Source organism: Microcaecilia unicolor, chromosome 1 (assembly GCF_901765095.1).
Source record: "Microcaecilia unicolor chromosome 1, aMicUni1.1, whole genome shotgun sequence".
NCBI lineage: Eukaryota > Metazoa > Chordata > Amphibia > Gymnophiona > Siphonopidae > Microcaecilia > Microcaecilia unicolor.
The window spans coordinates 603510470-603531903 of record NC_044031.1 but is presented as its reverse complement, the minus strand read 5'-3'; the positions used below and the strand labels follow the sequence as shown (position 1 = coordinate 603531903).

Here is a 21434-nt window from a genome sequence, read left to right as displayed (position 1 = left end):
AGAAATGACATTTTGCTCTATAAATTTTACTTTAAATAAACAAAAAGGACAAGAAATGTAGGATGTAGAATTTTTTGTGAGGCTCTACATTTAAAACCCTCTCTTTACCCCTTGCAATTCTTTGACTTTAAAAGACAGTATGAAAATGCATGTCTGAGAAGAGTCAATTGTATAAAGCAACTAAAATCATTTTCTCTATTTCTTATTCTTCCTTCTTTTAAACTGGAAGCAAAAAAGAATCCTGTTTTTGTTTTCAACAGTTGGTGGAACTGGAGGTGACGTTACCGGGAGAAGGAAAAGACCGAATATTTAAAGTGGCCATAAAGTGGATAGCCTGTGTGAGTCTGCAGGCATTACATGAAGCCCTTTCTGGACGACTGCCGAGTGTTCCATTTGAAACTGTCCAGTCCCTAGATGTAGTAATGAGACATTTACCCTCTATGAGGTGAGGACAAAACATTATATAACCTGACATATAATGCTTGAACTCCATAAAAGATTGTTCTGTGATAAGTAGAATAGTTTAAGTACATACATTGATGATGTCATCCAATGGTGCTGACATGTACAGTGTTCTGGAAAGCTGTGGAAAATCCTAGAAGCTTCTCTGAGAATGCAGGGATCTCCCATTAAGTCAGTGCCTTTCAGGGTTTTCTCAGTCTTTACTTTTCTCTATGGATCCATAAGTGCCGCTTTTGTCTTGTCTGAGAGAAAATCTTTCTTCATTTTGATTGTGTGTTCTCTATTGGCTATTCTTTTTGTTTTTCTTCTTGGTAATTTAGTTAGCCATTTTTGACCCTCTTATTTTAAGATTCTTGTATCTTTTATTGCTGGCTCCCAACAGGGCCGGTCTTAGCTATTGTGGGGCCCCCTGCCCCCACCTAGCCCTGACCCTTGTTGACAAGATGTGTTTTAAAATTTTTTATTTCAGTAAAGACAAATCAGGCAAAACTTGTACAAAAAAACTAATTCAAATAAGTACAATGCTATCATAGGAAACCTTTGGATTTAAAAAGCAAAACCATGTGCATGTAAGGACTGGATAAATGAATGAAAACAAATGCCCATAATATGTAATGCTTGGTAGCAATAATGAAACAGTGATTGAATATTCACATAGCAAGCATCCTGAGCCAACAGATTTATTTTCCACCGAACATAATTAACGTATGATCTTTTCGGCTTATAGTGTGCTGAACTGGACAATGTTGGCACATTTAGATGGACTGGACAGTTCTGCACGAAGGAAACCCTTCCCTCATCGTTCAATACCATCTCTGTGAAATAGTAGTAATATAAAAAAGGCAAGTGCATTTTATAATATACCACTGCATTCCACAAAGCAAAACGAGCATGTTCCCACATACTATCCTTTTTTTTTATTTTGATGTAGCACAGGAAAAAAAAAAGATTTTAAATGCTCCTAGGTTTCAACCTAATTCATGTTTAATGTGGAATATAAATGTCATAAATAAGTAAATGAATAGATAGAAACTTAGAATGTTGAGCACCTGATTCTCTTAACATGATGTCTGTTTAGTGACCCTGTACCAGGAGAATAAAATCTCTGCACATATATAACAGTACTAGGGTGTCCCTTTTAACCAGCCCCTCCAAATGACACGCTGATTACGATTTATAACAAATTAGTACTCTACCTATAAAAAGTTGTTCCGTTATTATACTTCCTCTATGTACAATCTGTATGCACAAACCGGTATGTTTGAAAATCTAAGATTAAATAAAAATTCCACTAACAATAAAGAAAGAAAGCGTGGATGTAGCAGCTCATAGGTTTGCTTTCTTTGTTTTGAGTGCACATGGATCCGGCTGTATGAGGAAGGGAAAACGATCTTGTTTTTTTTACAGTACCCTCCCATCCACATATTCCAGACCTCCTCCCACGAGCCGCAGGGTGCCCTCCCGGCATATACCTCAAGCCACCCTGGTGGTCTACTGGATTCTTCGGGGCAGGAAAGATCCCCAGTCTTTTAATGCCCATTGCTGCTGACCCTCTTTCTGCTGCACCTTCTTTCAAATGGCTGCCGAGACTTCCAGTGGAAGCCACCACTGGAAGTCTCAGCAGCTATTTTAAAAAGGTGATGTAGCAGCTAGAGGGTGAGGAAAGACTGGGGATCTTTCCTGCCGCAAAGAATCCATTAGACCACCAGGGTGGCTTGAGGTATATGCCGGGAGAGCACCCTGCTGCTCAGAGGAGGAGAGGCAAAGCTCAGATTTCTGTGCTTTTCTGCAGGGACCCCGCAAGACCTGGGTCTATCCCCCACAGGATCCCCGTGGACCCGGGTCCATCGCAGTAGGATCCCCGCATACCTGAAAGGGAATCCCACCATCCCTGTTCCTGTGCAGCTCTGTAAACAGGAGACTACATTGACGACTGAAGCAGGGAGCGGGAGAGAGATGCCAAGGCCGTCATGGGGCCCTTGGGAGTACAAGGCCATGTGCGACTGCCCGTTGGCCCTTCCTAAGAGGCTGCCAAGTCCTAATTTTAATATCAGTGTCAATTTTTCTCATCATGTCCAAGAGGGACATAATAACATAGTATATGATAAGAGATGAGTACCCACATGGTCCAACCAGTCTGTCCAACTGGCACCACAAATAAGGTGCCAACCAAAATTATAAAACCACAATGGTTTTATAACTTTGGTTGCAGCAACTTCAAACTTATTGTGTTGGAATTGCACAGTGTCCATAATAGATCATCCTTTTAAGCAGACATGCTTTCTCTGTTTAGAACATGTTGCTTCTGCTTGTGCCATCCCCTCAAGCCATCTTGAAGGATGTGTTTACTAGATATCATCTTTAATTAAACTTCAAATACTGATACACTATCATCTTTTCTGAAGGTGGTAGCATCAAAGAACCATTAACAATAATATCGTCAAATCTTGGCACTATTCACTAATTCCAAAGAACCCGACGAAAATAAAATCAAAACAATTCAGTTTTAAACCCAACACTTATAACACATTTCTTTTTAATGTGTATCATTTTTACAAAGGTTCTTTAAAATCCACAACTTGGAGCAGATTCACTGTATAACTCAATTGAAATAATCAGGTTTTGAGAGTTTAGATAAAACCCAGTAAGGTGTTTGCTAATTGAGCGTGTTAGGGTAATACGTTCCGTAAGTGCAGACCATCCATTGAAAATGTTTTAGCAAGCCTCGCTAATCTTATCTTCCTTCAGGGAAATGTCTCCAAAATGATGTCTTTTTTTCTGTTCTAAGCATTTGGTTCACCTAAGAGTACAGTACAAGTAATTTATCTGTCAAGTACTTAGGCTACATGTTAATTGTTTCCATAAGTCAAAGTTTTAAAAGCTATCTTAGATTTTACCTTTATCCAATGCAGAGAGGCCAAAACTGGAGAGAGGAGAAAGGGAAGAGGAATGGAACTTAATATACTCGGGGCCACCGAGAGGGGGGGAGGGGGGACAAAATTCCCCGGGCCCGGCACCAGGGTCTCTGTCCTTCTCCTGCTCCCAGGCCGCCGGTGCTGTAGTCCCCGGTCTCGCCTGCCCTCGGCTCCGTCGACAGCCCCCTTCCGTCCACCGCCGGGCCCCCTGCATTCAAATCGGCAGTGCCTCACCTCCGTGTGAAAGTGGCAGATCACCTCCCTTTGGGCCTTCCCTCACTGTGTCCCGCCCTTGTCTGATTTAACTTCCTGTTTCCGCGAGGGCAGGACACAGGGAGGGCCTGAAGGGAAGCGATCTGCCGCTTTCACACGGAGGTGAGGCGCTGCCGATTTGAATGCAGGGGGCCCGGTGGCGGACAGAGGGGGGCTGGGGGTGGGCGGGTGGAGACTGGGGACTGCGGCGGCGGTGGGGGGGCCCAGCTCAGTCTCTCGGCAGCCCTGAATATACTGCCTTTCTGTGTTTTTTTGCAACTACATTTAAAGCAGTTTACATATTATATACAGGTACTTATTTGTACCTGGGGCAATGGAGGGTTAAGTGACTTGCCCAGAGTCACAAGGAGCTGCAGTGGGAATGGAACTCAGTTCCCCAGGATCAAAGTCCACTTCACTAACTACTAGTCTACTCCTCCACTCTTTCTAGCTGTGCTCAATCATCAGGTAGGCGGCTTTGTTTGGAAGTGAGCCTAACGTCCTAAATTTGAGACATAGTCACAATAGTCTCTTGGATGATTGTCTAGTTGTGTCTCGAACAGAGCAGACAAATTCACACATGCTATGATATGGGTACTGGAATTGCCAGGATTTTCCATAAATTATTTCAAATGCAAATTAAGCCCATCACTTTAATTGAAATTTATCTCAGCTGTGCTAGACACAACTTGGGCAAAAGCCTTTTTTTCACCAACAGGATAACCAAATTGATGTTCATGATGACAGCAGGCATGAGTTTGGGCCATGTGGCATTAACAGTTCGTATCCTGCCCGTGTACATCTCTGTTTAAAACAAGTCCAGTGGATCTTGAAGCTCAGTAGCAGGGCCGTGCCGATGCGGTAAGCGAGGTAAGCGCCGCAGGGGGGCGCCCACCTCTGGAGGGCGCCGCCACGGTGCTTACCCTCGCCCCGCGCCGCTGAGGCCTTTAAATCTTTTACCTCGGTCGCAGCAGCGTCAGTGAAAGCACTGCCGACCAGTGGCGTAGCAAGGTGGGGGCGGTCCGCCCCGGATGTCACCAGAAAGGGGGGTGCCGCCGCTCCCACTGCTCTTCTTCCTGGCACCCCCCCCCCCCCCCGCACCAGCCCTTTAAAAATAAATTGCCGACGCGATAGCGAGCGCAGCACCTCGTGTGCAAGTAAAAGAAGCGGATCCGATCATCTCATTGGGCCTTCCCTCACTGTCCCGCCCTCCTCTGACGCAACTTCCTATTTCCTCTAGGGCGGGACAGTGAAGGAAGGCCCAATGAGATGATCGGATCTGCTTCTTTTACTTGCACACGAGGTGCTGCGCTCGCTATCGCGTCGGCAATTTCTTTTTAAAGACCGGGTGGCAGGGAGAAGACGAGGCAGGGTGAGGGTGGGGGACAGATGGGGTGAAGGTGGGGGGGACTCGGATAGCAGAAGGGACTGGGTGGGAGACAGATGGGGTGAGGGGGACTCGGATGGGCAGAAGGGACTGGGTGGGAGACAGATGGGGTGAGGGTGGGGGGCACTTGGATAGCAGAAGGGACTGGGTGAGAGACAGATGGGGTGAGGGGGACTCGGATGGGCAGAAGGGACTGGGTGGGAGACAGATGGGGTGAGGGTGGGGGGCACTTGGATAGCAGAAGGGACTGGGTGGGAGACAGATGGAATGAGGGGGACTCGGATGGGCAAAAGGGACTGGGTGGGAGACAGATGGAATGAGGGGGACTCGGATGGGCAAAAGGGACTGGGTGGGAGACAGATGGGGTGAGGGGGACTCGGATGGGCAGAAGGGACTGGGTGGGAGACAGATGGGAGAAGGGGCATGGAGCTGGAACTGGGGTCTGAAAAGTGAGCAGGAGGGAGAATGGGGTCATGCCTGGGGCAGGGGTGGATGGGAGAATCAATGGATCTGGACCTAGGGGCAGCCGCAGGTGGGAACTGGGAGCCGAAAAGAGGGGGCAGTGAGAGAGGAGGGATAGATCCTGGATGGAATGGGGAGTGAGAGGGAGGGCAGACCCTGAATGGATGGGAGGGGGAAAGAGAGAGGGCAAATGGTGAATCGAAGGACCAGAGAGAAAGGGCAGACAGTGGATAGAAGGGAGTGAAAGAGCAGACAGTGGATGGAAGGGGGCAGAGATAGAGGGCAAATGCTAGAGGGAAAGGGGAGAGAGAGGGCAGATGGTGGATGGAAGGGGGAGAGAGAGATGGCAGACTGGGGCAGATGGTGGATGGAAGGGGCAGAAATAGAGGGCAGATGTGAATGGAAGGGACATTAGAGAGGGCAGACACTGGATGGCAGAGAGAGAGCGAAGACAGATGCTGGATGGAAGGAAGACGGTGAAAAGAAGATGAGGAAAGCAGAAACCAAAGACAACAAACTGTAAATATATATTTTTATTATTTTGCTTTAGGATATAGTATTTTAGCTGTGTTAATAAATGTTTATAAATAGAACATGTAAATAAGGTAATCCTTTTATTGGACTAATTTTAATACATTTTGACTTAACTTTCAGAGAACAAAACCCCCTTCCTCAGATCAGGATAGGATACTGTAACAGCACTATACTGTATTGACCTGAGGAAGGAGATTTTGGCCTCTGGAAGCTAAATGTATTAGTCCAATAAAATGGTATTATTTTATTTTCTGTATTTGTTTTATTTCTATTTGTTAATTTGTAAAGTGGTGATTGGTATTTGTTAGTTTTTTTCAAATTTACATCTGCTGTCTTTATATTTTGCACAGTACTAGGAGGCATTTTCTGTTTCTGTGGTGTTGCATTGTATGCAGAGTCTGGCATCGGGGGTTCAGTTTAATTTTTGTCTAAATAGAAAGTTTATGATTACTTATTCTATAGTGGATTAGGGTGTATCTGTGTTTGTGAAAAAGACATGGCTTTCAGTTGGCATTGACTGTGCAGGATCGACGATCTGTACTATTCTGTCTGGTTTCGTTTTACAATAGGTGAATTGATGTTCTAGTGCTCACTGTAGTGCTTAAGATGCTTTCCTTTTCCTTGTGTGACTCGTAGAAACGACTGCTTATGGTATGGTAGAATTGCTCTATAGGTCGTGAGTGTTTTGTATTCTCGGTATGCCTAGTATTGGATTTTTTTTTTTGGGGGGGGGGGGGGTGTTAAAAAATGACCGGCCCCGGGTGTCAACTACCCTAGCTACGCCACTGCTGCCGACGTCTCCCTTCCCTTGCACTCGTTGGTTCCCTCAGTGTCCCGCCTTCTTCTGACGTCAGAAGAAGGCGGACACTGAGGGAACCAAGAGCGCAAAGGGAAGGGAGACGTCGGCAGCGCTCTGCTTTCACTGACGCTGCTGCGACCGGAAGTAAAAGATTTAAAGGCCCCAGGGCGCAGAGGGAAGGGCAGAGAGGCATGGATGGGAGGGCAGAGAGGCATCGATGGGAGGGCAGGGCCCAGGGAGAGGACAAATTGCTGGAAGGGGAGGGGAGGGGAGAGAGGATTGCTGGCTATGGATGGAGGAGGGAAGGGCAGAGAGGGATAAGGATGGACATGGGGGCCCAGGGAGAGGACAAATTGCTGGAAATGGAGGGGAGGGGAGAGAGGAGGATTGCTGGCTATGGATGGAGGAGGGAAGAGCAGAGAGGGACAAGGATGGACATGGGGGCCCAGGGAGAGGACAAATTGCTGGAAATGGAGGGGAGGGGAGAGAGGAGGATTGCTGGCTATGGATGGAGGAGGGAAGGGCAGAGAGGGACATGGATGGGAGGGCAGGGCCCAGGGACAGGACAAATTGCTGGAAATGAAGGGGAGGGGAGAGAGGAGGCGAGGATTGCTGGCTATGGATGGAGGAGGGAAGGGCAGAGAGGGACAAGGATGGACATGGAGGCCCAGGGAGAGGACAAATTGCTGGAAATGGAGGGGAGGGGAGAGAGGAGGATTGCTGGCTATGGATGGAGGAGGGAAGGGCAGAGAGGGACAAGAATGGACATGGATGGGAGGGCAGGACCCAGGGAGAGAGGAGAAATTGCTGGAAATGGATATAGAGCAAGAAATGAAGAAGAAAGGAGAAAAGTAAAGAAATAAATGGAAAGGAAGCCCTGGAAATGGAGTTAAGAGGACAGATAGCAGCAGAATCAGATACTGGACCAGCATGATCGAAAAAAGAAAGTCACCAGACAACAAAGGTAGAAAAAATCATTTTATTTTCATTTTAGCGTTTGGAATATGTCCACTTTGAGAATTTACATCTGCTATCTTATTTTGCAATGTATAGCAATTTGTTTCTAAGAATATTGCTGACAATTCCTTTCAGTGTGGCAAGTGGTGAGTGATCATTTTCATGGGGGGGCGTGATAATTTTCACGGGGGGGGGGGGGGGCGCCAACTGATAGTCTGCAGGGGGGCGCCAGAGACCCTAGGCACGGCCTTGCTCAGTAGATTGATGCTTTTCTGGCTTGGTGCCTCTTCCATTCAAATCTGTATTTGGATACAATTCTAAATTCCTCTTACTAAATAATCTTGACAAGATATATTGCTAGGTTTGGCTAGATAGCTTATATAAAAGTGCTGTGCAATCATCACCCCTGGTCGCCATGAAGAATGGTTCATCAGTTTCCTTGAGCTGCAGTCGGTAAGATAGCAGTCAGGTGGCTAGTATAGTTGTTCTAGTCCAGTGTGTCATGTTCTGTTTGGAACAAACAGGGAAGAACAAATTCCCTTTTTCTTTGTTGATCTGGGCAGTTTCTCTAGGGGTGATCTTCGAAGCCATGCAAAGCTAACAGAAATAGAGAACCTCTTGGTAGTCGGACTGCATTGGGTAGTAGACCTCCAGAAGCAATCTTTAGATCGGGATGTAATAAAAAAGGTACTGATGCCTTACAAAACTCTTCATACCCTTGTTCATATTTCATAATTGCTGTATATAAAAAAATTCAAAATGTGTTAAAGTAGGAAATTTCTTCACTGATTTTTTTTTTTATATGGAGTTAAGGTTATGTGTAGAACAATTATGAATATATTCAGAAGGGAAATAGAATAAAAAACCCAAGAAGTCTTGATTGTATAAATCTTTACACCAAGCAAACTCAAATTAGCTGTGTTTTTCTGAAAATTGCTTGAAGAGCCCACCTGTGTCTAATTACAGTAGTTGTGCAGATTTGAATACTCTTGGATGAAAAATCAAGCTATATGTTTAATATAAAATGAATTTGAAGCAAATTTACTTTATACTACTGAACACAGAGCTGCTAAAAGAGTTCTGAGATAGTTATCCAAAGGTATGGATTGAGGGAAGGATAGAAGAAAATTTCAGTGTGTTTGAATATACCTTGAGGTATTTTCAGGTCAATCATTGTAAAGTAAAAACAGTTTTGCACCATCAGGATATTGGTTCAATTAGGCTATCCCTCCTTATTTTTGGGTAGGTGGGTGTTTTTTATTTAAACTGCTTATACCTTCTTTCTCAAAAACAGTTATGAAGCAATTTACATAGCAATCATATAAACAAAAAGCAGTAAAATGGAATATAACAAACATAAAATGAAAGCAGGGTTTAAAAACTTGTTCACAAACCCAAGCTTTATAGTGTTTATGGTTAAGGAAACTGTTGAAGGTCAATGCACGCCTTAAGATCACTTTTAAGAATTGGAGAGGTCTTTGGCTAATATTGAGGAAAAACATTGACGAAAAATTTTAGGATTTCTCCACAAATATGGCCTATGTGGGAGGGTGGAAAGATAGAAGCCACCACTGGAATAAAGTTATATAATGTGCTGCATAGTGTTCACAGAGTAACACTTAACGGTAATTGAATGCTTGTGGGAGAAGGTTTTGTGGTCTGAGATCAAAATGGAATGTTTTATTCTACTACTACTACTACTTAACATTTCTAGAGCGCTACTAGGGTTACGCAGCACTGTACAGTTTAACAAAGGACAGTCCCTGCTCAAAAGAGCTTACAGTCTAAAATGCGAAGTGTCAAGTGTCAAGTGGGGGCAGTCTAGATTTCTGAATAGAGGTATGGTGGTTAGGTGTTCTCAGTGCTAAGCAATATCAGTAGTGTAAACCAATCAAAACATCATCCTGCTAGTATGTTCTCTACGATAAAACATGCTGGTGATAGCATTCTGATGTGGGTTGATTGGTCTTTTTTTCCATCACTTATTGTGTGACTGTGTTAATACGCTTTATGCAGGGCAGGAAAATTCCAGGGTGCCAGATCGCTTTACAATAGTGGAGCTCAAGGGAAGGGGAATGGTGTAAAGTACGGGCAGATCCTGGAAGAAAACCATGTACCTGAGACTAGGAAAAAAATTCACATTTCAGCAGGACAGTGATCCTAAGCACAAGGTAAAAACAAAACAAACAGTGGAATTGTCAAGTCAAAGCAAGAAGAAAGTGAATATCCTTAATGGGTGTCAGTGGCCAGACTGGTTCAGACCAATGGTCTGTCTAGCTCAGTATTCTGCTTCTAACAGTGGCCAGTTTAGATCACAAGTACTAGGCAGAATCCCAAAGAGTAGCAAGAAGTAGTAGGAGATCTGTGGTAAAACTTGAATACGGCATATTTCAGACCTGCCAAGTCTCCCGCTTTTGCTGGTCATCTCCCACACTCCCACTGAGAAGCTGGGATCTCCCAATGAGTGGTCTCCCCCGTCCAGCAGCAGCAGCAAGAAAGCCTTCATAAAGCACCATCTCCTGCTGCTGCTGATACTAAGGCAGCAGGAGATGACATTTTATGAAGGCGTTTCCTGCTTCTGATGGATGGGGAGACCACTCCTTTTGGAGCCTTGGGCTTGAATCAGCTGTGCTGGGGCGGAGCAATAGGCAGAGTTATAGGCAAAGCAATGGGTGGGGCGGAGCTGGGGAAGAGTGGGATTGGGCTCAGTGGGTCAGCCCAATTGGCAGCTCTGATACTTCAGATGATTCCCAGCTTGTTTTGCCAAGAATGAGCAAAATCTTCAATATCTCTCTACAAAGTTGATAGACACTTACTGTAAATGACTGCTGTTACTACTGCAAAAGGGGCTTCCAACACGCATTGAGTCAAGGGTGTGAAGATTATGCACGCTAGACTTTTTTTTTTTTTTTTTTTTAATTCTTAATTTTGGAATATTTTAAAAATTGTTCTTTCACATTGAAAATGCAGCATATGGTGTGTAGATCAACAAAACTCCTTTTTCAGTATATTTTGAATTGTGTTTTTTTTTTAAGACAGGAAAATGTAAAATACATACAAGCTTGCGAAAACTTTTGCAAGGTGGTGTGGTTTGAAGTGATCTGTCTACCTGTGTTGTCTGGCTTCTGGTGTTTGTCTCTTTGAATTTCTGGTGTGGTCTGTTTTTCTTGTATCTAGAATATGGTATGATCTGTGTGCTTGTGTGGCTTGCCTGACTGGGCCTGGTGTGACTTGCTGCCTGCCTTTGTATCTATTTCTGTGTGATTTGTTGGCTGGCAGTTTGGTTGCCTCATTGTTTGCAACTGGTACAATAATCATTAGTTCACAAGAGACTTTGAAATAGATGTATACACACAATGGACTACATTCAGTAAATGGCTCCCAAATTTGGGCACTGAGCTCTATTCTATAAACCATGCTCCAAGTTGGGTGCTGTTTATAGAATAGCACTTAGCACCGGGATCTGCACCCAATCTTTGGTGCAACGATTTACACCAGCTGAAACCTGGTTGTGAATCCTTGTGGCTAAATTAGGCACAGATCTCCTGTATTCTATAATACTGCGTGCGCACATCTTTACTAAACGCCCCAGCCTGCCCATGCCCCTTCCATGGCCACGCCCCCTTTCAGTTGCACGCTTAAAAAATTTACAAGACCTTGTGAAGAACTCTGTCTTTATTAGTAAATTACAATCTCTCAGGAGTTCAACATACAGTGCCCGACATGGCCATGTTTCACCAGAGTTATAGGCTGCGTCAGGGACAATGGTTATTGCAATTACAAAATTAAAAAGAACACGCAGGACTTCCGGTGGAGCTGCCGGACAAGATGGCCACTGCAAGTTTAGCTTCATAAAACCCCGATTTTGGGCCCCAACTCAGGTGACCTGAACCTTCTCCCACAGCCTTAAGCTCTTCTCTCCAGAACGGTTCTTACCGGTCCATATCGGTGGCGCTGCTGTTTGTCCCCTGGAAACAGCTTGGAGCTGTTGGCGGCGGTTGCATCTGACCCTTCCCTTTGGGGATGATGTGTCGGTCTGAATGTTAGAGAGCACGGCTGGAAGAGGCGGCTGGTCTGCAGAGTAGCTCTGTGGGACGGCGGAGGTGGTGATGCATTGTTTGCTGGCAGCGAGCAGGGAGCTGGAGCGGTGACGCCGAGGCGGAGTGGTCACCTGCTGCACTCCAGGATCTGATCTTGGCCCTAGGTGACTAACCCTGGCGGTAAAAGAGAGAATCCGACAACTGCACTTCCAGTCAGCCACTCCCGTGTGCTGTTACTTGTATCTTGAGGAGAGTATACCCTCCGGAGCCTCAGAAGTGAGCACTGCACTGACAGGCCTTCTACTTAATTGACTGCCCAGTACTTTCAGCCAGGTTGTCTCTTCACCTGCTTTCTGCTCTGATTCTGGGCAGTGCTGAGAAAAAAGGAAAGAAATAAGAACTACCTTTTTTTCCCCACTTTGCTCACTGCCCCCTCCTTCGGTGGTGTTGTGTGAACTTTGGACTACAGTGAATCATTGGCCTATTGTTACTACTTTGGGTGTGCAGTATCTCTGCATAGCAGCTCATGGATCCAAAAAAAGACACGGCGAAGACTCGCGGCAGAGGATTAAAGATAGCGGAGAAGAATGCCCCTCCCATCACCTACGATGAGATCTGCTTGTGCTTCGGAAATTATTACAGAGGTCCAAATGGCCATGGAACAGGCTATGGGTACACAATTACAACAAATTATTGATAAATTAGATGGCGTGGAGCATCAGTTCACTACTTTCACCCAAGATCTTCAGGAGGTTCAACAGAGAATAGGAGAGATTGAGAGTTCAACTCATGAATCTTCATTGGAAATCAAGTGCCTTCAGGATACAGTAACTTCTCTGGAAGAAAAGGTTGATCTGGAAAATCATTCTTGCAGGAACAATCTGCGATTGGTTGAATTACCGGAATTGGTACAGGATGCAGAACTATTCTCAGAAGTGGTAAAACCTTGGCGTATGAAGGCCATACGATTTTGTGCTTTCAGGACTACTCCACTAGAGTCTCTCTTCAACGCAAACAATTTTCCCCAATTTGTGGACATTTATACCAATTACAAATATGTTTTAATCTATTATATCCAGCTAAGCTGCGGATCCATCACAGCGGAATTTTACAATACTGTGACACTGTGGCAGCTACCTAGGCCTTTTTTGATCAATTGGAGTGAGAGAGACCAAGTACATCCAGATGGCTTTTGAGACTTTCAGTGTAATACTTGGGGCCCCTATGGTTGAGGGGATGAGAGGAATATATTTTGGGATACTTCTGTGTTTTATTTCTCAGGCTAGCAGAATCTTGAGTGAGTAGCTAAAATTACAGTTTGTTTGTCAAAGGTGTGATTGTAGCTCTCCTGAACTGAGTTCTGTTGTCTGTGATGTAATACTTGGCTGGCTGTGTGTGTGTGTGTGTGTGGAGGGGGGGAGCCTATCTAACCTTTCTTTCTACATTTACTAGATGGGGTCTGTGGTCGGAGGTACAGAAGTTGAGCACCTTTGGAGTGGAGTGGAGGAGTAGCCTAGTGGTTAGTGCAGCGGACTTTGATCCTGGGGAACTGAGTTCGATTCCCACTGCAGCTCCTTGTGACTGTGGGCAAGTCACTTAACCCTCCATTGCCCCAGGTACAAAATAAGTACCTGTATATATGTAAACCGCTTTGAATGTAGTTGCAAAATACCACATTCTCCGAGGACAAGCAGGCTGCTTGTTCTCACTGATGGGGTGACGTCCTCGGCAGCCCCTCTAATCGGAATCTTCCTAGCAAAGACCTTTGCTAGCTCTCGCGCGCCCGCGCGCACCGCGCATGCGCGGCCGTCTTCCCGCCCAAAACCGGCTCGAGCCGGCCAGTCTTCTTTCGTCCGCACTCGGTACGGCTGTGTTTTTGTCGTGTCGAGCCCCGGAGAGTCGACCTCGCGCGTCCGTTATCTAAATCGACGTGTTTTTTCTTCGGAAAAGTTTCTTTTCGTTCAGAAAGTGCTCCGGAAACCCCCTTGGGTTTCGTTTGCCCCTTCCCGTATTTCCAGTTTTTGCCCCGGTAAGTTTTCTTTCGTTGTCGGGGTAGGCCTCTTTTCGGCCTCGGTCGAGATTTTTCTCCCTTAAAGTTTTGGTGCTCCAAATTCGTCATTTCGGATTTTGACTTCGCCGGCGTGATTTTTCCGCCCATGACATCGAAGCCTTCCAGCGGCTTCAAGAAGTGCACCCAGTGCGCCCGGGTAATCTCGCTCACTGATAGGCACTCTTCGTGTCTTCAGTGTCTGGGGGCCGAGCACCGTCCCCAGAACTGTAGTCTGTGTTCCCTCTTACAAAGGTGGACTCAAGTAGCGAGATTGGCCCAGTGGAACGTTTTGTTCTCGGGCTCTTCGTCGGCATCGGCACCGGGGTCATCGTGTGCATCGACGTCATCAGCGTCCAGACCTTCTTCCTTGGCTGCCAGTGCATCGAGGCATCGGCCCTCTGCATCGGCGCCGAGACATCGGATAGCTGCATCGACGTCGGTGGTACCGGGACCTCGTCTCCTGATGTCGTCGGACGGTGGTGCATCGAGTGGAGTGCAGGTGAGGGCTGTCCATTCCCCTGCTGGTGGCGGTGAGCCCTCGGGTGGGTCTCCTCCTACCCTGAGGGCTCCTGCGGTACAGCCCCCCCGAGACCGACCTCCTTCGGCCTCGGCCCCGAGGAAGCGACGGCTGGATTCTACGTCCTCCTCGTCGGTGCCGGGGAGCTCCGGTGACATGCTTCGGAAGAAGTCGAAGAAGCATCGACACCGGTCCCCTCCCCGCGTCGGCACCGAGAGCTCTGAGTCGCCGAGGGAGTCGGCACCCAGCAGGCATCGGCACCGAGAGGACCGCTCACCCTCTGTTCAGGAGGTGTTGATGCGCTCCACTCTGGACAGCCCGGAACAGCCTCCACGCCCGGAACAGGTTCTGACGTCGACGCCTGCATCGACCTCCATGCCTTTCTCTGCAGCCGCTCTGAACGAGAGCCTCCGGGCCGTTCTCCCAGAGATTCTGGGAGAGCTGTTGCGCCCTACCCCTCCGGTACCGGCGGTGCTTGCGCCTCCGGTACTGTCGAGCGTGGCGCCGGCTGGCCCATCGCCCGGGGTGAGGTCCCCGACGACGCGGTACCGACTGCGGCCACCTCCCAGGAGGGCTCCCCGACTACGTCGGCGGAGGGAGCTTCGCCGATGCGGGCGAGGGAGTCTATCTCTCGACGCCCCCATCGTGGACGTGGCTCCACGGAGTCGAGCCGGGCACGGTTGCAGACGCAGGTCCGTGAACTTGTGTCTGACACCGAGGGTGAGGCCTCGTGGGAGGAAGAAGAAGACCCCAGATATTTCTCTGACGAGGAGTCTGAGGGTCTACCTTCTGATCCCACTCCCTCTCCTGAAAGACAGCTTTCTCCTCCCGAGAGTCTGTCTTTTGCTTCCTTTGTCCGGGAGATGTCTACGGCCATCCCCTTCCCGGTGGTTGTGGAGGACGAGCCCAGGGCTGAAATGTTTGAGCTCCTGGACTATCCTTCTCCACCTAAGGAAGCGTCCACTGTTCCCCTGCACCATGTCCTCAAAAAGACATTGCTGGCGAACTGGACCAAGCCTTTAACTAATCCCCACATCCCCAAGAAGATCGAGTCCCAGTACCGGATCCATGGGGACCCAGAGCTGATGCGCACCCAGTTGCCTCACGACTCTGGAGTTGTGGATCTGGCCCTAAAGAAGGCTAAGAGTTCTAGGGAGCATGCTTCGGCGCCCCCGGGCAAAGACTCTAGAACCTTAGACTCCTTTGGGAGGAAGGCCTACCATTCCTCTATGCTCGTGGCCAAAATTCAGTCTTACCAGCTCTACACGAGCATACACATGCGGAATAATGTGCGACAGTTGGCGGGCTTGGTTGATGCTCTTCCCCCTGAGCAAGCCAAGCCTTTTCAGGAGGTGGTCAGGCAGCTGAAGGCGTGCAGAAAATTCCTGGCCAGAGGAGTTTATGACACTTTTGATGTTGCGTCCAGGGCCGCTGCTCAAGGTGTGGTGATGCGCAGGCTCTCATGGCTGCGTGCCGCCGACCTGGAGAATAGACTCCAGCAGCGGATTGCGGACTCGCCTTGCCGTGCGGACAACATTTTTGGAGAAAAAGTCGAGCAGGTGGTAGAGTCTCTCCACCAGCGGGACACCGCATTCGACAAGTTCTCCCGCCGGCAGCCTTCAGCTTCTACCTCTACAGGTAGACGATTTTTCGGGGGAAGGAAGACTGTTCCCTATACTTCTGGTAAGCGTAGGTACAATCCTCCTTCCCGACAGCCTGCGGCCCAGGCTAAGCCCCAGCGCGCTCGCTCTCGTCAGCAGCGTGCGCCTCAGCAAGGCCCCGCGGCTCCCCAGCAAAAGCAAGGGGCGAGCTTTTGACTGGCTCCAGCAGAGCATAGCCGACATCCAAGTGTCAGTGTCGGGCGACCTGCCAGTCGGAGGGAGGTTGAAAGCTTTTCACCAAAGGTGGCCTCTCATAACCTCCGATCAGTGGGTTCTGCAAATAGTCCGGCAAGGATACACCCTCAATTTGGCCTCCAAACCTCCAAATTGTCCACCGGGAGCTCAGTCTTACAGCTTCCAGCACAAGCAGGTACTTGCAGAGGAACTCTCCGCCCTTCTCAGCGCCAATGCGGTCGAGCCCGTGCCATCCGGGCAAGAAGGGCTGGGATTCTATTCCAGGTACTTCCTTGTGGAAAAGAAAACAGGGGGGATGCGTCCCATCCTAGACCTAAGGGCCCTGAACAAATATCTCGTAAAAGAAAAGTTCAGGATGCTTTCCCTGGGCACCCTTCTCCCCATGATTCAGCAAAACGATTGGCTATGCTCTCTGGACTTAAAGGATGCCTACACACACATCCCGATACTGCCAGCTCACAGACAGTATCTGCGATTTCAGTTGGGCACACGCCACTTCCAGTACTGTGTGCTACCCTTTGGGCTCGCCTCTGCGCCCAGGGTGTTCACAAAGTGCCTAGCTGTAGTAGCAGCGGCACTTCGCAGGCTGGGGGTGCATGTGTTCCCATATCTCGACGATTGGCTGGTGAAGAACACATCCGAGGCAGGAGCCCTGCAGTCCATGCAGATGACTATTCGCCTCCTGGAGCTACTGGGGTTTGTGATAAATTACCCAAAGTCCCATCTTCTCCCAGTACAGAAACTCGAATTCATAGGAGCTCTGCTGGATTCTCGGACGGCTCGTGCCTATCTCCCGGAGACAAGGGCCAACAACTTGTTGTCCCTCGTCTCGCGGGTGCGAGCGTCCCAACAGATCACAGCTCGGCAGATGTTGAGATTGCTGGGCCACATGGCCTCCACAGTCCATGTGACTCCCATGGCCCGTCTTCACATGAGATCTGCTCAATGGACCCTAGCCTCCCAGTGGTTTCAGGCTGCTGGGGGTCTAGAAGACGTGATCCACCTGTCCACGAGTTTTCTCGAATCCCTGTATTGGTGGACAATCTGGTCCAATTTGACTCTGGGACGTCCTTTCCAAATTCCTCAGCCACAAAAAGTGCTGACAACGGATGCGTCTCTCCTGGGATGGGGAGCTCATGTCGATGGGCTTCACACCCAAGGAAGCTGGTCCCTCCAGGAACGCGGTCTACAGATCAATCTCCTGGAGTTGCGAGCGATCTGGAACGCTCTGAAGGCTTTCAGAGATCGGCTGTTCCATCAAATTATCCAAATTCAGACAGACAACCAGGTTGCCATGTACTATGTCAACAAGCAGGGGGGCACCGGATCTCGCCTCCTGTGTCAGGAAGCCGTCAGCATGTGGCTCTGGGCTCGCCGTCTCTGCATGGTGCTCCAAGCCACATATCTGGCAGGCGTAAACAACAGTCTGGCCGACAGATTGAGCAGGATTATGCAACCTCACGAGTGGTCGCTCAACTCCAGTGTGGTGTGCCAGATCTTCCAAGCGTGGGGCACCCCCTTGGTGGATCTCTTCGCATCTCGAGTGAACCACAAAGTCCCTCAGTTCTGTTCCAGGCTTCAGGCCCCCGGCAGACTGGCATCGGATGCCTTCCTCCTGGATTGGGGGGAAGGCCTGCTGTATGCTTATCCTCCCATTCCTCTGGTGGGGAAGACTTTGTTGAAACTCAAACAAGACCGAGGCACCATGATTCTGATTGCTCCTTTTTGGCCGCGTCAGATCTGGTTCCCTCTTCTTCTGGAGTTATCCTCCGAAGAACCGTGGAGATTGGAGTGTTTTCCGACCCTCATCACGCAGAACGAAGGGGCTCTTCTGCATCCCAGCCTCCGGTCCCTGGCTCTCACGGCCTGGATGTTGAGAGCGTAGACTTTGCCTCTTTGGGTCTGTCAGAGGGTGTCTCCCGCGTCTTGCTTGCTTCCAGGAAAGATTCCACCAAGAGGAGTTACTTCTTTCTGTGGAGGAGGTTTTGCCGTCTGGTGTGACAGCAAGGCCCTAGCTCCTCGCTCTTGTCCTACACAGACCCTGCTTGAATACCTTCTGCACTTGTCTGAGTCTGGTCTCAAGACCAACTCTGTAAGAGTTCACCTTAGCGCAATCAGTGCATACCATTACCATGTGGAAGATAAGCCGATCTCGGGACAGCCTTTAGTTGTTCGCTTCATGAGAGGTTTGCTTTTGTCAAAGCCCCCTGTCAAGCCTCCTACAGTGTCATGGGATCTCAATGTCGTTCTCACCCAGCTGATGAAACCTCCTTTTGAGCCACTGAATTCCTGCCATCTGAGGTACTTGACCTGGAAGGTCATTTTCTTGGTGGCAGTTACTTCAGCTCGTAGAGTCAGTGAGCTTCAGGCCCTGGTAGCCCAGGCCCCTTACACCAAATTTCATCATAACAGAGTAGTCCTCCGCACTCACCCTAAGTTCTTGCCAAAGGTCGTGTCGGAGTTCCATCTGAACCAGTCAATTGTCTTGCCAACATTCTTTCCCCGTCCTCATTCCTGCCCTGCTGAACGTCAGCTGCACACATTGGACTGCAAGAGAGCATTGGCCTTCTATCTGGAGCGGACACAGCCCCACAGACAGTCCGCCCAATTGTTTGTTTCTTTTGATCCCAATAGGAGGGGAGTGGCTGTAGGGAAACGCACCTTATCCAATTGGCTAGCAGATTGCATTTCCTTCACTTACGCCCAGGCGGGGCTGGCTCTTGAGGGTCATGTCACGGCTCATAATGTTAGAGCCATGGCTGCGTCGGTAGCCCACTTGAAGTCAGCCTCCATTGAAGAAATTTGCAAAGCTGCGACGTGGTCATCTGTCCACACATTCACATCTCATTACTGCCTGCAGCAGGATACCCGACGCGACAGTCGGTTCGGGCAGTCAGTTCTTCAGAACCTGTTTGGGCTTTAGGATCCAACTCCACCTCCCGAGGGCCCTGTTTGTTCTGTTCCAGGCTGCACTCTCAGTTAGTTGGTAAATTTTTTTAGGTCAATCTCAGTTACGTCCTCGCCGTTGCGAGGCCCAATTGACCATGGTTGTTGTTTTGAGTGAGCCTGGGGGCTAGGGATACCCCATCAGTGAGAACAAGCAGCCTGCTTGTCCTCGGAGAAAGCGAATGCTACATACCTGTAGAAGGTATTCTCCGAGGACAGCAGGCTGATTGTTCTCACAAACCCGCCCGCCTCCCCTTTGGAGTTGTGTCTTCCCTTGAACTGTATTGCTACATACTGGACTGGCCGGCTCGAGCCGGTTTCGGGCGGGAAGACGGCCGCGCATGCGCGGTGCGCGCGAGAGCTAGCAAAGGTCTTTGCTAGGAAGGGGCTGCCGAGGGGCTGCCGAGGACGTCACCCCATCAGTGAGAACAATCAGCCTGCTGTCCTCGGAGAATACCTTCTACAGGTATGTAGCATTCACTGAAAGGCGGTATATCAAGTCCCATTTCCCCCTTTCCCCCTTTAAGGGAGGGGTTGGGTTCGGGGACAGGGGGGGAAGGGTAGAGATGGATGAGCACTTCATTAAGGGGAGTGGGAGGGAGGAGATAGGCAGGGAATCCTGGATTGTTACCCGGAAGTGTTTGCACTGGTTGGTAATTGGGTTGCGGCGGTGTGGGTACAGGCTGGGATACCCTTATTGCTCAGTAAGAGTGGTTATCAACTTTTTGTATCATTTGTTTAATGCTATTAACATAATAGCCCTTAAAATAGTGACTTGGAATGTAGGAGGTATTTCTTCACCAATTAAGCGACAAAAAATAATTCAGGCACTCAACAAACAAAGGGTATCCATTGCCCTACTTCAGGAAACACATCTGGATGCTAAAGAGCATCAAAAACTTTGTCACTGGTGGGTGGGTTCTTATTTGAATCCCTGGCACGGGCCAAAAAGGCGGGTGTCATTAGATTAATTAGGAAATGGATTTAGCTTACTACTCATAAAATTATTCATGATGATGTCGGTAGATTTTTTACTGGTCCATTTAACTATTGAACACCAGCCATTACTTCTTTGTAATGTTTATGCTCCAAATACTTAGAGTAAGGTTTTCTATAAGCAGATCCTTCGTCATCTTCAGAGCTGTAATGGGGTTCATTTTTTGGTAGGAGGGGATTTTAATGAGGTGGGGGATCCAGGGTTAGATAGTTCTCCGAGGACAAGCAGGCTGCTTGTTCTCACATGTGGGTCGTCGTCCACGGCGGCCCCAGGAACGGAGATTTTCTCTAGTAAAATCCAAAAAAGCTTTGCGACAGCCAGCAAAGCACGGGTCGGACGCACTGCGCATGCGTGGCCATCTTCCCGCCCGCGCGCGTTCATTCCCGCCTCCTTTTGAGCCACTGGATTCCTGCCATCTGAAGTACTTGACCTGGAAGGTCATTTTCGTGGTGGCAGTTACTTCAGCTCGTAGAGTCAGTGAGCTCCAAGCCTTGGTAGCCCATGCTCCTTATACTAAATTTTATCCTAACAGAGTAGTCCTCCGCACGCACCCTAAGTTCTTGCCGAAGGTGGTGTCGGAGTTCTATCTGAACCAGTCAATTGTTGTCTTGCCAACATTTTTTCCCCGTCCTCATACCCGCCCTGCTGAACGTCAGTTGCATACATTGGACTGCAAGAGAGCATTGGCCTTCTATGTGGAGCGGACAAGCCCCTTCAGACAGTCCGCCCAAATGTTTGTTTCTTTTGATCCCAAAAGGAAGGGAGTCGCTGTTGTGAAACGCATCATTTCAAATTGGCTAGCAGATTGCATTTCCTTCACTTATGTCCAAGCTGGGCTGACTCTTGAGGGTCATGTCACGGCTCATAGTGTTAGAGCCATGGCGGCGTCAGTGGCTTACTTGAAGTCAGCCACTATTGAAGAGATTTGCAAGGCTGTGACGTGGTCATCTGTCCACACATTCACATCTCATTACTGCCTTCAGCAGGACTCCCGACGTGACAGTCGGGTTCGGGCAGTCGGTGTTGCAGAATCTGTTTGGGGTCTAGAATCCAACTCCACCTCCCTAGACTCATTTTTATTCTGTTCCAGGCTGCACTCTGCTAGCTGTTTCTTCGTAGGTCAATCTCTCTTTTGTCCTCGCCGTTGCGAGGCCAAATTGACCTTTCTTGTTTTGAGTGAGCCTGGGGCTAGGGATACCCCACATGTGAGAATAAGCAGCCTGCTTGTCCTCGGAGAAAGCGAAGATACTTACCTGTAGC

At 48.5% G+C, this 21434-nt stretch overlaps 1 protein-coding gene across 1 annotated transcript in view; it reads left to right on the top strand.

Annotated features, from left to right (window-relative positions):
- The window catches only part of AGO2 (argonaute RISC catalytic component 2), a 350472-nt gene that overhangs the window by 106801 nt on the left and 222237 nt on the right, over window positions 1–21434 (top strand). The window contains exon 4 of the mRNA XM_030219580.1: window positions 261–445. Within this exon, the coding sequence (XP_030075440.1) occupies window positions 261–445 (185 nt within the window). The remainder of the gene's footprint in view (window positions 1–260; window positions 446–21434) is intronic.